The sequence below is a fragment of the Salvia hispanica genome, chromosome 3 (assembly GCF_023119035.1).
Source record: "Salvia hispanica cultivar TCC Black 2014 chromosome 3, UniMelb_Shisp_WGS_1.0, whole genome shotgun sequence".
NCBI classification, from domain to species: domain Eukaryota; kingdom Viridiplantae; phylum Streptophyta; class Magnoliopsida; order Lamiales; family Lamiaceae; genus Salvia; species Salvia hispanica.
Genome location: NC_062967.1, coordinates 54,232,415 through 54,249,054, shown reverse-complemented (window position 1 = coordinate 54,249,054; position 16,640 = coordinate 54,232,415). Strand labels below are relative to the sequence as shown.

The 16,640-nt window shown below is 31.9% G+C and overlaps 2 protein-coding genes across 5 annotated transcripts; both read right to left on the bottom strand.

Annotated features, from left to right (window-relative positions):
- Positions 1–20: 20 nt before the first annotated feature.
- On the bottom strand, positions 21–2,433 carry LOC125212493 (protein MOR1-like). The gene is made up of 9 exons (XM_048112685.1): positions 2,407–2,433; positions 2,152–2,309; positions 1,845–1,936; positions 1,647–1,729; positions 1,215–1,321; positions 1,018–1,121; positions 490–926; positions 310–398; positions 21–105 (listed from the first exon to the last, which is right to left on the bottom strand). The coding sequence occupies exons 3-7, from the start codon at positions 1,853–1,855 to the stop codon at positions 884–886; spliced, it is 348 nt and encodes a 115-aa protein (XP_047968642.1). The 5' UTR covers positions 1,856–1,936; positions 2,152–2,309; positions 2,407–2,433; the 3' UTR covers positions 21–105; positions 310–398; positions 490–883.
- A 252-nt stretch (positions 2,434–2,685) lies between these two features.
- LOC125212494 lies at positions 2,686–6,308 on the bottom strand. Of its 4 annotated transcripts, none has more exons than XR_007174686.1 (4): positions 5,896–6,308; positions 4,647–4,700; positions 3,273–3,493; positions 2,686–2,911 (listed from the first exon to the last, which is right to left on the bottom strand). XR_007174686.1 is itself a non-coding variant. In XM_048112686.1 (4 exons), the coding sequence occupies exons 1-4, from the start codon at positions 5,970–5,972 to the stop codon at positions 2,836–2,838; spliced, it is 303 nt and encodes a 100-aa protein (XP_047968643.1). In that variant the 5' UTR covers positions 5,973–6,308; the 3' UTR covers positions 2,686–2,835. The 4 variants fall into 4 exon arrangements, 2 of the variants coding, with proteins under 2 accessions (XP_047968643.1, XP_047968644.1); XM_048112686.1 differs by having other exon boundaries at positions 3,273–3,368; XM_048112687.1 differs by having other exon boundaries at positions 2,687–2,908; positions 3,273–3,368.
- Positions 6,309–16,640: the final 10,332 nt, after the last annotated feature.

Sequence of the window (16,640 nt, the reverse complement as noted above, 5' to 3'; positions counted from 1 at the left end):
GTACTTAAATACTATTTCCACCAAGACCCACATCTTCACAATAAGTGGAAAGACACTTCATGGCCTGAACACGAGTCTTTATGTCAGCTACTCTATGAGTGATACCTATCAAGTAAAAACTAGCATATGTAAGAAATAACCAAAAGCTTATTAATTTTAACTCAACAAACATCAGAGAAAAATATGAGCATTTGCATCTCAAAACTACATGTAAGAGTTACAACTGTGAGAAATGACTACATAGCCAATCAAAGAAATGCTAATACATTTTCATGGTAATGATTGCACCAAACTATAGAAGTTTCTGACCTGAAAGGCAAAGCACAACACACATCTTTAGGAAACTTTGATGCCGTCGCAGCAATGTGAGTGACAATATCAATAACTTGTTGCTGGACCTGGACCATGCTTAGGTTAAGTTCAGTAGTCCAAGTAGTCGGTAAAAACAAAGAAGTTAATGTAAAAATTTTAAGTTTCTGGATGCAGCACCTGAACATTTTTCTCATTCCAGCCAGGAATAACACAAAGTAAACGGATCAAAATCTCAACAGATGGATCAAAATTTGTTTGTTATTCAACCTGCTTTTTAAAAGACACAATAGCTGAAACAAAAAACTCAGTAGCAAGATAAAATTTTGAATAAGCAGCCTCCCTCATTTGTCAAAGCAATTCATACAAAATAATCTCAGTAAGCGCAATACTCTAATAACATCAAAGAACCAAAGACAACATGTATATAATAGTACTATCTAGCATTTTTAGAAAAGACCAATAAATAAAGGAGTATATATTTATATTCACCTGATAAAGCAAAGAGAATATCACAAAAATCAAAAATAAAAAGGCATGATATGAGGATTAATCTACTAGGAGTACTTAAATACTATTTCCATGTAGACACCCTTTTAGAGCTCCAAATAGATCTCCTAAAACAAGATAAGAGGGCACATCATGTAGATAATTATATACTCCATATACAAAATTTGATAGTTATTTAAAATTCTCCATTGAACGTACCAGTATGTTCGACAAACTTCTGAAAAAATCTCATGGAGCAATTTTTTGGTGGATGCATGTTCGGTTAGTTCAGCAACTTTCCTCTCACACGATTTTGAAGCGTTCTGAAAATAAAAGCAAAAAATATGTATAAAAGGCTACATTAAATTATTTTTTGAATATTTATTATAGGCAAATGACAAAGATAGGCCACTTACCACTGCTTCCCAAAATCCAGACTTCTCCAATGTCTTTAATATATCAACTGGATCGATAAGGTCATACTTATCTATCTCCTGAGGTGAGGTGCTGATAGGGAAGATATCTAAGACTCGTAAAAGACAGCCATAAATCTAAGCCTCTAAGGTAAACAACACGAAGGTATAATAGCAGTATCATTTACAAAGTCAGCTTCGAATTATTAAAGCTTAAGATGGTCGGGCCAGAAGCTGTGCTGCACATAAAATTTTGGTTCAATCATGCAAAACATAGAACCTAATCGAGTATAAGGCTAGGCTAGTGGGTGGACAGACTCTGCAAAAGTAAGTGATAGCATTGAATTGGCCCGATCCTGTGCTACGTGGGGGAATTGACAACATTCGCCAGAAACATTGTTCAAATGCCAAACAAAGACTTCATAGTACACATACCATCAGCTACACTCTCTTCAGTGGGTACAGAACCCACAGCCTTAGGAACAGCTTCTGGTTCGGGCTCCTTGACCTGCTCAGACCTGACAAATGGAGAACTCGATCAAAAGAAAATTCAATTTATACAGGTTGCATTTTAGATAGACAGTGAGAGCTGCATATGTCAAATAACGAGCACAGGAGATAAGATCAGCTTACACCAGTTTCATAATAAGCCTAAAATATTGAGACACCTGACCAAAAGAACATAGTGTCGTGTAGAATCTGACTAAGAACTGAGACTGAAGCACCTGCAGAGATCTCCAATAGTTAAAACAATAACTAACAAATCGACTATGTAAGACCATGAAAATGCTGTCAAACACTTCCGTCAGAGTGATTATCAAACTATGCAACATAATATTCTTACAAAAGGAAGATCCACAACATCAATATGATAAAAAAAACTACATAATTAAAATAAAAATTAAAACCAACAAGTTAAAACAGATCAAGATATTAATACCTTTAGGAGCTTTATTAAACATTTAACAACCAAATAAGAGAACTTCAGGTTTCTGATCGCAAGAGAATCATTTGATGCTGGAGATGGACATCTTGATGGATCCAGAGGTCTTAACAGATTTATAAGCACAGGAAATGATGACGCCGTCCTGGGTTATCCTGCACGTGCAATGCGGCCAACAACAGTAATTATATTACAAGAAGAGAGGAGAAAATACAAGCTATACTTGCCACATAAGTTTACAGTGATAGTTACCAGAATCTTTGGCTACCGAAAGGGGCTACCCGTAGGTGTGACCAAAGGGGTGCCACCGAAAAATGTGGGCCGGAAGGAAAAAGGCAGCAAAGGGATGGTGGGCCCGTGGCTTTGGGTTTGCCACCCGGTTTAAAAGAGGGATGGATTGATACGATCCCACATCGGGCCCACATGTGGGATCGTATCAATCCATCCCTCTTTTAAGCCGGACGTCCACGGACGGCACACGCCGGGCGGCAAACCCAAAGCCACGGGCCCACCATCCATTTGCTGCCCTTTTCCTTCCGGCCCACATTTTTCGGTGGCACCCCTTTGGTCACACCTACGGGTAGCCCCTTTCAGTAGGACATCCGGATCCACGTTCACCGCACCAAATTGATAAGCATATAAGATAGGAAGCCCTAACTTAACCCAAAACCATGGTCAAAGTTAAAGGGTTGACTCCCTATTATATGCTATTCCACACTTTTGTGTGAAACCGATGTGGGATAGTATCATAAACCTGCTATAAATGATAACAATTGTGAGGATCTCATGGAAATAATGCGTAAGAGGTATGTCAAAAATAGTATAACAATTGTCTTATTCGCTACACGTGAAACTAGCCTATCAGCATCTTTCACTATGTCAAACTAAAATCAAAAAACATATATACACAGCAAACTCTGAAAAAGGGTGTCGGATCTATTTCAATCCCAATTAGAAAAGGACATAATCGCAAAACATAAAGATGACATTTGTACAATTTTTACATCAACGATCAGTCCCTGGAATGAAAAAGTCTAATAACTACTCAAAAATACATCTATTATCATTTTTATGGGCATTGTAATTTAAAAAATAATATATCACAGTTCTGGACTAACCGGTAGTACAGGCAATAAAAAGCGACAACTGGCTGAAAAATGGGCTCTCGGATCCCTAGCAAGGCTGCCCAGTGCTTGAATTGGCCCGATCCTGTGCTACGAGGGGAATTGACAACATTCGCCAGAAATATTGTTCAAATGCCAAACAAAGACTTCATAGTACACATACCACCAGCTTCACTCTCTTCAGTGGGTACAAATTCTCAACCTTACATTTTCAACTTATTAAAGAAGCAATAAGCATGACAAAGTAAAGAGAATGGAAGAGGTCTTCTGTGAGAACATATAAACGTATAAAATGGTATGGCAAGAACTTCAATAGAACACAGACAATAAATAGATAGTCAGTTTTTCTTTTTCAGTTTCATTTACTCCAACGGTCCAACCTCAACGGTCAAACTTTGTAGCTGGAATGTAAAGATTGCATATATAAGTTCACTAACTGCATTTCAAATGTATAGGGAACACATGAAGCTCAAGTTTCAATTTACTTAACCATACAAATGACTCATATTTTTCTTTAACCAATCCAGGACCATCGAGAAAGAAAAGCTTCCATGGTAAGGAAACCAAAGACAGTTACTTTGACTAATGAATTGTGATCGTTTAAAAGGAAAAAGGTTTGACAGTCTTGTGGGTTCCTTACAACCAAGCTCACCTAGATACTAAAGCAATCAGATATCGAGGGCAACTAATTCTAATTCATTCCACAAATAACCTATGCCAATAGACGAAATGAAATATGCAAAATGACTGATAATCTGATGCTGGTCTGTAGCCGGGTCGCTGGTCTGAAATGAAATGAAATATGCCAATAGACGAAATGAAATGAAATATGCCAATAGACCATATGATTTTAAATGATTTATGAACGTTACTAATCACACAATAGACGAAATGAAATGAAATATGACAATAGACCATATGATTTTAAATGACTTATGAACGTTACTAATCACTATTTCTGATTTTGAAATAACAATCATTTTGATTTATCAAAAGCATATATTCATGTTCTATTAAATACAGCACATCTTATTTGGATAATCACATATATATACCGCATAAAGTGACACAATAATACCACATTGCTATTTCACTTTTGTCTTCATTTTGTCCCATCCAAAAAGTACCAAAACAAAAACCAAGATACGAGTAGATATTATGAGACTTATATAATGCCTGGTTTCAGTTTGAATATATATCATGATAGAAATTAATAAGGTTTCATCTAAAAAATCAATTGGTGATAGAAGAAAGGCCCATGGAAATTATATAGTCCGATATGGGATAGTAGTATTCCTATTATATTTCTAATTAAAATTGCCAAACAGAATCTACATGAATTAACTTTAACTCAATATATATAGATACCTCGTAATCATTGTTGGGTTTATAGCAAGCAATATCAACGAGACACCAGCGACGCTGCATATAACAAGATGGAATGGAGTTAACAAACATAAGGAAAGCATACATACAACTCATCAAACAAGAAAGCACAGGCAATGTTCAACAGCTACTTCTCGGGATTAGTTATGGAAATTCTCAATTCACACATTTCTTCGTACAAGAAAACACACATACAGCTAAATCTACAAACATTCAAAAATGGCAAAACAAATGCCAAAGCTTGCTAAACATTGAAATCCCAAACGTATAAAATGATATGGCAATCCAAATGATATGATAATATCATATCATTTGAAAGGTCAATCCAACTTTGATAATTAGAAAACACAGAGACAGAAAACTAAACAAGAAATGATAATTACTTTTAACTGACATAAAGCTAAACATTTGAAAGATGAGTAGTTTCTCTTCAACTTTTAACATGCAGGATTAAACGATCACAATTCAAAAGTCAAAACTACACTGTTTGGTTTCCTTACCACATCATTTCTCCGTACAAGAAAACACATATAAAGCAAAATCTACATACATTCAAAAATGGCAAAACAAATGCCAAAGCTTGCTAAACATTCAAATCTCAAACGTATAAAATGATATGGCAATCCAAATGATATGATATTTCAAATTATCAGTAATTTGGATTGACCTTTCAATGCCAAAGCTTGCTAAACATTGAAATGACAAAGTAAAGAGAATGGAAGAGGTCTTATGTAAGAACATTCTAAATGTATAAAATGATATGGCAAGAACTTCAACAGAACACACAGACAATAAATAGATAGTCAGTTTTTCTTTTTCAGTTTCATTTACTCCAAAGGTCCAACTTTGTAGCTGGCATGTAAAGAATGCATATATAAGTTCACTAACTGCATTTAAAATGTATAGGGAGCACATGAAGCTCAAGTTTCAATTTACTTAATATGTATTCACTGCAAATGACCCATTTTTTTCTTCAACCAATCCTGGACCATCGAGAAAGAAAAGCTTCCATGGTAAGGAAACCAAAGACAGTAGTTTTGACTTTAGAATTGTGATCGTTCAAAAGGAAAAAAGGTTTGACAGGTCTCGTGGGTTCCTTACAACCAAGCTCACCTAGATACTAAAGCAATCAGATATCGAGGGCAACTAATTCTACAAATAACCTATGCCAATAGACGAAATGACATATGCAAAAAGAAGTACAACTTCTTCAAAATTATTTTGCAAGAACCTGCTGTTAATTCTCCATCTGGTCCTGCAATTTTGAAAGGAGGATATCTTCCAAGAACCTGTTGTTAATTCTCCCATCCACCTCGGGGCTGGTTCGGGTGGAATCGAGGTTGTTTCGGGGTGAACTGCCGGACCCGACAGGGAACGGGTGGTGGTGTCCCTGACCCCGTCGGCGAACAGCAGCAGCGGTGCATGTGTGCGAAGGGGAGATGGCACTAGTAGTCGATTTGGCGGTGAGAGCCGAGAGGAGGGCGACGGGAGATTTAGGGTTCCGATTTGAGGGTTTTGCTGATTTTGGGATCTTTCAATTGGGAGGCAGTAAGGCCGAGAGAGGGAGGAGAGGCGGTGTCCGGTGGTGGTGGTGGTGACAATCGGATTCTCTTTTTTTTAGGGATGAAGTGAGTTGAGAGAGAATGAGGATGACCGTTGTGGAAAATGACCGTTGTGGAGTATTCTTTTAAAATTTAAAGTGGGCCTCTTGATTGTTTTTCTTTTTGGGCGAAATAAGGTGGGCTAAGTAAATAAGTTCTTCGGCCCAATTAATCGTTGAGAATTATTTATTTATTTATCCTAATCCAAACTTCAAGTTTGGTGAAAAGATTTTAATACCGGAGGGAAAATAGAAAGTTGATGTGTCGTCTATCTAAAAATAATTTAAGGCAAAAATAATTAGACAAATAATAACCCAATAAAATGCTAACTTCTTGAACAAGTTTTAAAACAAATTTAAATTGTGCACTACCATTAATTTTTTTTATAATTAAATTTTTAAATTTATATTAATTAGCCTTATATTTGAGTTAAATTGGAATTGTACTAGAGAGTTTAGTTTGCCTTCCATTTATTTAGGTTAAAATTGAGATTTAATCGTTTATTACAATACTTTTTCTCCGAATTAATTCACAAGCTAAACAAAAACACATATATGTAATGTTTACAATTTTCATCTTATATTTACTCATTTAAAGTTTTCAATTCTTATATTTTTAATTCATCTCTAATTAAAGTTTAATGATTAAACTAAGGAATAAGATGAAATTATATATATATTTAAGATTAAACTAACGAATAAGATGAAATTATATATAGTTAAAATTTGGGAAGTGGTCAATTGCTAACTAATTAGCAATCTCAAACTAAGACTAAATCTTAGCCATTAAATTAGAATATCTAGTGGTTGAAATAATGTCACATGGATTATATTTTTAATTAAGAAAATTAATAAATAAAATTAGATGGTATTAATGTCAATTTCCTCTCATTAAAATCATCTTAAAACTTTAAATTTACGTAACTCTCTCGATTTAAATTATTTTTTCGCAAAAAATATATCAATTTAAAGATAATTTTATAAGGATTCCAACGATATCTCAATTGCATATGTTCCGACGACGTTCGGATGATGAAATTTGATATTTTTTATTTTAGTTTTCGTAAATGTTGATAACTAGACAAATACATCAAAAAATCTCAATAAAACTATGTAAAAATCTCAATAAATATGTGTTGATATTTTCTTGTACTAGTGTTGATATTCTTATGTCATATTGTTGATATTTGTAATACACTATGTTGATATAAAAAAGCATTTACGAAAATTATCATATGATAACATAATGACAATATTACCCTTTTGTTGATATTTTGTCAACTATTTATTAAGATTCGTAAGATTTAATCTCATCCACTCATTTTAAAATCTAAGGGTGGAGATTTGGTCTTGATTTTGGATTAGGGTGCTATAAGCATTATAATATGACCCTTTAAAATTATATATAAAGTAGTGTAAAATGTCACATTATTCAAAACAAACAAGATGCATAAAATATTATCGTTATTTTAAGTGATAGTAGTAATTTACTTTTTATACGTATATGTGGCGGGAAATACGAAATTTATTCTCTCCAATATAAAAAATTAATTTAGTCTTTGGCAATGTATATCAAGTTATGCTAGGGTCTGAAATTAAAAGAAATAAATAAATAATCAACTAAAATGTGATTATTGGATAATACAAATTTTCTAACTTGACTTCTCAAAGAAGTTTTAAATTTTTATGATTTAAATTATTCATATATTTAATGTGAATATGTTTAACATTCCATATATTTTTTTCAAATTAATTTTTTATAAATTAAGCTATTGAATTTATATATTAATTTACCTTTTATTTGTATTAATGACTTGTATAGCACTTTCAATTAACATCTTTACTCACACATATTTTCTTTATTTGTATATCTTATTCTAATTAATTCATAGCTATTAGTAAATAAAAAGTAAACAAGTCATTTAATCGTAGAATCATGAAATAGCAAAATGAATTATTTAAATTATATCCACTTGCTATAGTTTCATTCATGTATAACGCTGACGTGATATGATGTAGTTCATTTGTTATGCTAACACAAGTATAATCTATTTAATGACTTAAAGTTAATGTATATAATGTCAAAATAATATAATATGTAAGTGCTTTTTCAAATTTGCAATCGTAAAAATGACAAATATAAACAATTTGTATTTAATGCAATTTGTTGCAAAAAAATTTTATACAAGCAAAATGCATAAAATATCGAGGATAGTGAGCAAAGGTTCAATAAATCAACTAACAAGGCTATGCTACAAATACCAAAAAAAACACAAGAGACAACACAACACCCACAACCAACTATGAGCTACCTAGACCGGGGCACCTCGACAAACCAAGAACAGAGGAGAAAAGCAACACAACCAAAGGACAACATAACCCAAATTTAATAAGCAACAACCTCTATATATATCTTCACCAATCTATAGATAACATTTAATAACACATAAAAATATAATAATACGAAATCATGGATTAGATTCGAAAACATTGCAAGTTTACAACAGATATATTATTAGAACAACAAAACAAGATGATACAATAAAACATAACACAAGTTATTTTTGAAAGAAAAATAATTGAGTATCCCTCTCGACGATGACAAGTTTTAGTGGGCAGGTGGCGGCGCCGGAAATCGTGGGAACGGGAAGCTAACTGATGGCAACGGCGGGAAGATGATTTTTGGGAAGCCGGGGATGGTCGGAGTTGGCGGAAACAGCGGGAACTGTTGGAGATGACGAACCGCTTCACAATTTCCGGCATCGAGGACGACCACCGCAAGAATGATGCATAGCACATACATGATTCTACCCATTTTTTGAAGATGTTTGAAGGGAAGCTGTTTTTATTTTTGTGATGGAATAGATATGGGGTTTGATGTGCTTATATAGTGGAGAGTTGGAATCCATGCATGCTAGCTACTTGATGTTTTTTATGTTTTTCTTTTCTACTATTCTTTTTGTGTTTATGTTGGAAAATTATCATATTTTATATTTAACATTTGTGCCCCAAATTAAATATGGATATTTATAACTAATCTTTAGTAGTCCCAGTATAGAAATGGGTTGTGACATTTTAGGGTTAGGACCATTGGACCAATGACCGTAGACCAAAAGAATTAGGTTTCTTTCAGGTGTAATTTTTTTCAATTAAATTATGAAGACATTATAATATTATAGTATGACATGTTTCTTTATCTGTAGACAATAAGTAAATCATGCTTTCACTTTAATATAGGTGTATGTATATATGTGTAAATTAATTTAATGACTCCATTAAATTTCAGATATGTTGCATTAGAATGAAAATATTTTAGAAAAAATTGAAGTAAATTAAATGTCAGCGAAATGATGCGCAATATTTGTATGGTTGTAACTTGTTGTAATCAACTTAATTAATAAACTACTACTAGTAGATATGTTATCTCACTACTATGTGTAGCGTAGGACGGCTAATTAGTTATGTATGTAATACAAGATTAAAAAGCAAACACTAGATCGTTGGGTTAGTTGAATATAACCCATGAGGTTTGACTAATCATAATGAAAAATACTAACAAGTTTTTTGTTAGAATTCCTAATTATCATATTTGATAATAATAATTTAAGTACCCAATGATTTAACAAGATAACATCAATTTCAAAACTTGGGTAGCTTACAAATGAAACCAATTCAAACCATGAATAAGGCGGGTATGGAGATCAATCATCAAGCAATTACATAACTGAATTCTCAGCAGATAATTCAATACATATACATTGAAGTCTTAAAAGTGGAAGAAAATATATAAAGGTACATGATGTCATGTATGATGATATATTTGAATCGTCGAGATTTTATTTTAGTACATACTAGTAATTTATATTCTCTTGTGATGTACGGCTCAAATAATTTTAGAAAAGTTAATTTAACACCACGTCATCAATAATAAGAGTTTGTGTAACACAAGAAAATTTGATTAAATAAATTTTTTAAAAAAATAATACAAATAAGTTGATGGTTCTAGTTCCCCACACATTCGTATGATATTTCAGTAGGGTAATTTATAATTTATCCACGCAATGTCAAAAATTACACTATTGGTATGTATGTATTTATTTATTCAATAATTAGCCACGTTCAATATATGTAAGTTATTTTTTACTCGTCTCAAAGCTCTTGAATCTTTTGATTGATCAATGCTTTCATTCATTAAGTTTAACGATTGTTAGGGGCAACAAACTTTAGTACTAGTACTTGTTTAATCCTTGTCTTGAATCACTTTCAATTGTTTCGGTGTGGTAGTTTAAATATAATCTTGATTAAAACCAAAAACAAATTTACATGTTTTCTTTTGTATGTCGAGTTTAGCAATCATTCGCCTACTTGTAGTTGACTACTAAGTGTTACAATTTCAATAGTATTCTAGCAATTAAGTTGTAATATAAGGGATTCACACATCAAATATATATACTGCACTTGTTTATCATTATTATTGTTTTGATTAAGCTTTGTAAATCCTTTTAATATACCATAATCATTTTTTATTTTATAAATATTATTGTTATTACTTTTTAACTTTAAATATTTGAACAAATTAGATCATAGAATTTATTTTTTTAGAACCAAAATTCGCTACTCCCTCTGTTTCACAGTAGTGAGTTTTCTCTACATTATTCTCTCTTACTTTACTATTTATTCATTTTAACTATTTATTACTACTAATTTTTCAAAACAAGTGAAAAAATGAAATGACTCTGTCAAACGGAGCTACTCCATCTGTCTCATAATAGATGGCACACTTGGGTAATGAAACAAGATTTTATAAGATATTATTTTGTATGTTAAGTGGAAAAAGAAAATAATATATTTATATTAATGTGAGCGATGACTTTTTCCAAAATGGAAATGCGATATTTTTTATTGGGACAAATTAAAAAGGAAAGTGTAACATCTATTATGAGAAGGCGAGAGTTTTAAATAGTGGTGATTAGGGCTTGGGAAAAATACCGAAATACCGTCCTTATCATACCGGAAAAATACCGAAAATGCCGAATTTTCGGTATACCGTGATTATCGATACCTTACCAAAAAATTTCGGCAAGGTAAAGGTATGAATTTTCATATATCGCGGTATGCCGCGACATACCGAAATTCGGTATATACCGCAAATTAATGTATATACCTTGAAATATAAATATAACTATACATAAAATATAGTATATTATATATTTTTAAATTATATCTATAATGAAATATAAATATAATTATGAATAAAATATATTTATTATATTTTTAAAATTATAAAATATAAATAATATTATAAAAACTCAAATATTCTATTTTTATTGATGTTGAAAGTCAGGTATATCGTAAAAATACGGTATACCGAATTTCGGTACGGCATACCGAAAATAACGTACGGTATCGTTATGAAAATTCCCCATATCGAAAATAAGGTGTACCGAAGTTCGGTATACGAAAAATTTTGGTAAGGTAACGATATGATTTTTTTCGTATACCGAATTTACGATAAGGTATACGGTATGGTGGTTTCGGTAAAATATATCGTACCTACCCACCTCTAGTGGTGATGACCAACAATTTGTGTCTTTTAATATTTGGCCAATAGTCATGTTTCCCTCCATAATGATATTTTTGTAAATAGTTCCAAAACTCTCCTTTTATATTATTATTATTATTATTATTATTATTATTATTATTATTATTATTATTATTTAAATATGCCAACTACTCTGCTCAACACTATCTCAATCTTCATGTCCAATCTGCACATTTTGAAAAAATATCTCCTTACGTCTCAAGAAAGATGACTTCTTCCTTGGACGGCATAAAAATTTATGCAACTTTATTTTGTGTGTTGAGTGGAGAGAGTAAAGTAAGAGAAAGGGAATAAAGTAGAGAGAGGTTTTTCATTTTTAGTAATGAGTCATCTTCATTGGGACAAACCAATGAGGAAAGTGAGTCATCTTCAATGAAAGGGAGGAACTACATGGTTGGGTACTTGGTACTCAATGGACACCTTGTTAGAGTTTGTATACTAGAAATCACGTTTCGAGTGATTGAATACTGTAAAACTCTTATTTTATTTTCCAATGAATAAAACAGATTATTTTTGTCATAATGTTGTTATGTTTTACATTTAATGGATGTTAATGCATGTTTAAATGTATAAGTTAACCTAACAAAGTCTAAGTCTTTGTTTTAGTAGACCGGTTGTGGGCGTCGTCCACTTTAAGGTAACACGGTCAGTTCTAAACAAAGAAAAAGATGAATTTCACAACCTAGATGGAATTTGACTATCCATCGAGAAAGGTTGCAATGTCAGTCCGCATATTTCTAAGCCTTACTGAAATAAGATGACATTGGTGTGGTATAGCACTGAACGGATCTAACAGCAAGACTTGCCTTGGGCTATCTACTGAAAGGCGAGGTCTTGATAATATTTGTTTCTTAATCAATGTAGGTTAGCATTGAGCATACGGTATTGATTATGCACTACTTTGACTTATCAAATGGTGCGGGTTTTTCGTAACCCAATTATCCTGATATATTGGGTAGTGGTGATCAATATCTAGCGGTGCTAGGATTGCTATTATATTGAATCGTGCACGAGAAGAGTCTCGATAATGTCCTCAAGAGGAACGCGAAACAAAGTTTTATTATTCGGAACCTAGCTAATTGGAGTTTGATTACTTTATGAATAATAAATAAGTGTTTCATGCTAAGTCCACTCTTGGAATTAATAAGAAGTTAATTAATTAAGTCAATAGCAGACATTAATTAATTAATGGACATTTTAATCTTAAGCACGGGAAATGAAAGTTAAACGGAAACCCGGATTACTTGTAATTTCGGATTTGGATGGGGAGAGTTCAATATTACTTCTGTAGTGGCTGCTCGTAATATTCCAATTATAACTTATATTAAATTGTGGGTTCAATTTAATTAGTAAAAAGTAAATTGGATGAGCCCATATCCAAAACCTTCCATAGATCCTACTGTCTGGGCCCAAAAAGAACTTAATATAAATAGGAGAATAAAGGAGACAGAAAACACAAGTTTTTATTTGTTGAAATTTTCGAAAATTATAGCTCTCACAAGCTGTAGGAATTTTCGAATTCCTCTCCTATTCCAAAAAGGATTTCTTCTGTCTTCTTTATTTAAGTCCTAGTATTCAAGTAAGATCAGCCCACACTGATATTGGGATACAGTTCGGGAACCAGAGAGAAGATTTGTGGTCTAGTACTCAAAGCATCACGTGGAGAAGAAGCTAGCCATCTTCAATTCTTTGGAGAATTATTTAGGTATTTTTCTGCTCCGTAGAAAAGAATGTTTTAGATTTCAATATTCTTAAAGCATGATTAATTCAAGTTATGAGCATGATACATGTGGTAATTACGCGAATAGGTTTTGTCTAAATAATCTGCTAAATAGATCTGATTATTATGTGATTGTTATTTATGCGTCCGCTTCCGCTGCCAGCACCATCACACCTGCCAAATAATTTTATAGTAAACAAGTTTTGTCAAAGCCATAGTTGAGTGTGCATGAGATGTTAACACTAAACTAGTTCGAGTGTGGTATAATGTCTTTTTTGGGACCCGAGTTCGATCAATATAAACTCACATGGTAAGGTACTGTCATTCTAGCTCGGTATAGTATGGTATACAATCCTACTAGCCTAGGTAGATAGGTATTTCTCAAAATAAAAATTATTGGCAAGATAAAACATAGAAATATTTCCATATTTAAGTAGTTGCGATCATGGTTGAAACATATTTCATTTAATTTGAAAGAATTCCACCTAATAGTGTTTCCCAAAAAAATTTTAAGCATTTTTCCGCCATCGGAGTTTGTTTCTCTTACGCTCGGGCTTACAAAAAGCACAAGAAAAAAATAATCTATAGCTCGATTTACCTTAATTAAAATGTGTTGCAACTATCCTAGGCTGTGTTTGAATTGGTACTCAATTTTCTATAGGAGTTCCCGAAGCTCTTATTCGTATTAACCAATCCACGTGAGATTTATGTTATGTTCTACATTACTCAAGGACTCATTTATTTAGCTATTAAGTACTCCATCCGTCCCAAAATAAGAGTCACATTTTATCAATTCGGTTTGTCCCATAATAAGTGTCACATTTTGCTTTTATCATAAATGGTAAATAGGTCTCACATTCCATTAACCCACTTTACTCACATTTTATTATAAAACCAATATATAAAAGTGAAACTCATATTCCACTAACTATTTTAACTCATTATTCTTTACATATCTTAAAACTCATGCCCACACTAATGTAACTCCTATTATGGGACGGAGATACAACTGAAGATTTACTTATTTTTTTAACCTTTTTGATCACTTTAAGACTAATTAAAATGGACATTTGATCATATGAGATTAAATAAATCTGAAAAATTGAATTGCATGAGACTAAATTAGATCGGATTCAAACCATTTAAATTAAAGTTAAATATTTATATCTTAAGTTATTATTATATAAATTTAAATTAATTATAATGGTTTTCATATAAACCTTTATACTCATATATGTATAGACGTAACAGTTGTTAAAAGGTTTATAAGTACATGAATGGATTCCACGTTCCACTAATTCATTCCACCCACATTTTATTGTAAAATAGAGACGTGTTTCACTATAGTCCATTCAATTTTCACTATATTACTTAAAACTAGTGTTATCACCCGTGCTATGCACGGGATAATAAAATTTGAGATAGTGAAGATATATTAACAACTAAATAGATTAAAATAAGGAATACATAGTAGTAAATAATATTTACAGCTAAAGATTATAAACTAATTAAAATAAGTATTCAACACATTATAAATAATTAACACGTTATAAACAATTAAAAATATTATAAACAACAACAAATAGACGTTTGTACTCTTCTCAGCCCACTTTAAATAAAATATTTCATATTCAACATACGATATTATACAATTTTAATATGTAATATGAGTGTAGTAATATAAAATACTCCCTCCGTCCCACATAATTTGGGACACTTTGACTCGACACAGATTTTAAGAAATCTAATGGAAAGTGAGTTGAAAAAGTTGGTGGGATATGGGTTCTACTTTTAAAGTATTAGTTTTATAATAAAATGTGAGTATGAATAAGTTAGTGGAATATGAGGTCCACTATCAAAATGATAAAAGTGAAATGAGACAAATTATGTGGGACGACCCAAAATAGAATACTGGGTCAAATTATGTGGGACAGAGAGAGTAAAAGAAATAACAACACGGGAGATGCGTGAATGAAAAAGAATAAGGTGTAGTACAAATAAAGGAATGATGTAGTTTACTAATGCGCTTTAATTCTTCTGACTTAGATTCAGTAATAATATATCTATCACTTAAGGCTTCGTCAAAATCTCCGACCACAAGCAAAACAACCTCACACACAAAAGGTTGTATAGTTATAAATTCTTCCATTCCCTACTTCTTTTACAAAGCAACTTTAAAGTAAAAGAGAATGAATAAAAATATTGCCATAATAAGTATTTTTATAGAACATACATAAAAGAAAATATGAGATTTTTCTATGGGAATAGTACGTATTTTTATGGAATAAACATAAAAGAAAAATATGATATTTTTTTATGGAACAAAGAGTATGATTTAATTGTTAGATGTGTGTTCAGTGTTCCTATTATTAATATATTTTAAAATATTTTGTTTTTAAATTATAATGATAAAGTAATAAAGTAATAGAATAGAGACAAAATAGAAGTATATTATATGACATTTCTTAATAGAAACAAAATAAGAAGTCTTAAATTTTAATTAATATGGAGTATTACTCCGAACAATATGTATTAAAATGATCCATATGTATTAAAATGATCCATATATCTTTTAGTTGTATATTTTTCATGACTTAATAGGAGTATGTGATACTGATTTAATAGGAGTACAATATCTGTGCTATGCACAAGATACAAAATCTGATTAAAAAATACTAATAAAGAAAGAAAGAAGATGATGGATTACAATTCACACTTGATATAAAATTGTGCTTCTCCAACGTCACGCAATCCAACTATATACTACATGATAAACATTTATTGGAAGGAACGAATACATACTCCCTCCGTTCCGGATAATTCGAGTCATTTTAACCGGACACGAGTTTTAAAATTTGTAATGAAAAGTGGGTTGAAAAAGTTAGTGGAATGTGAGTCATACCTTTATATATTAGTTTTATAATAAAATGTGAGTAGGAATGAGTTAGTGGAATATGGGGTCCACTACCAAAAAAGCTAAAAGTGAAATGGGACAAATTATGTGGGACGAACCGAAATGAAAAACTGGAATGAATTATCCGGAACGGAGGGAGT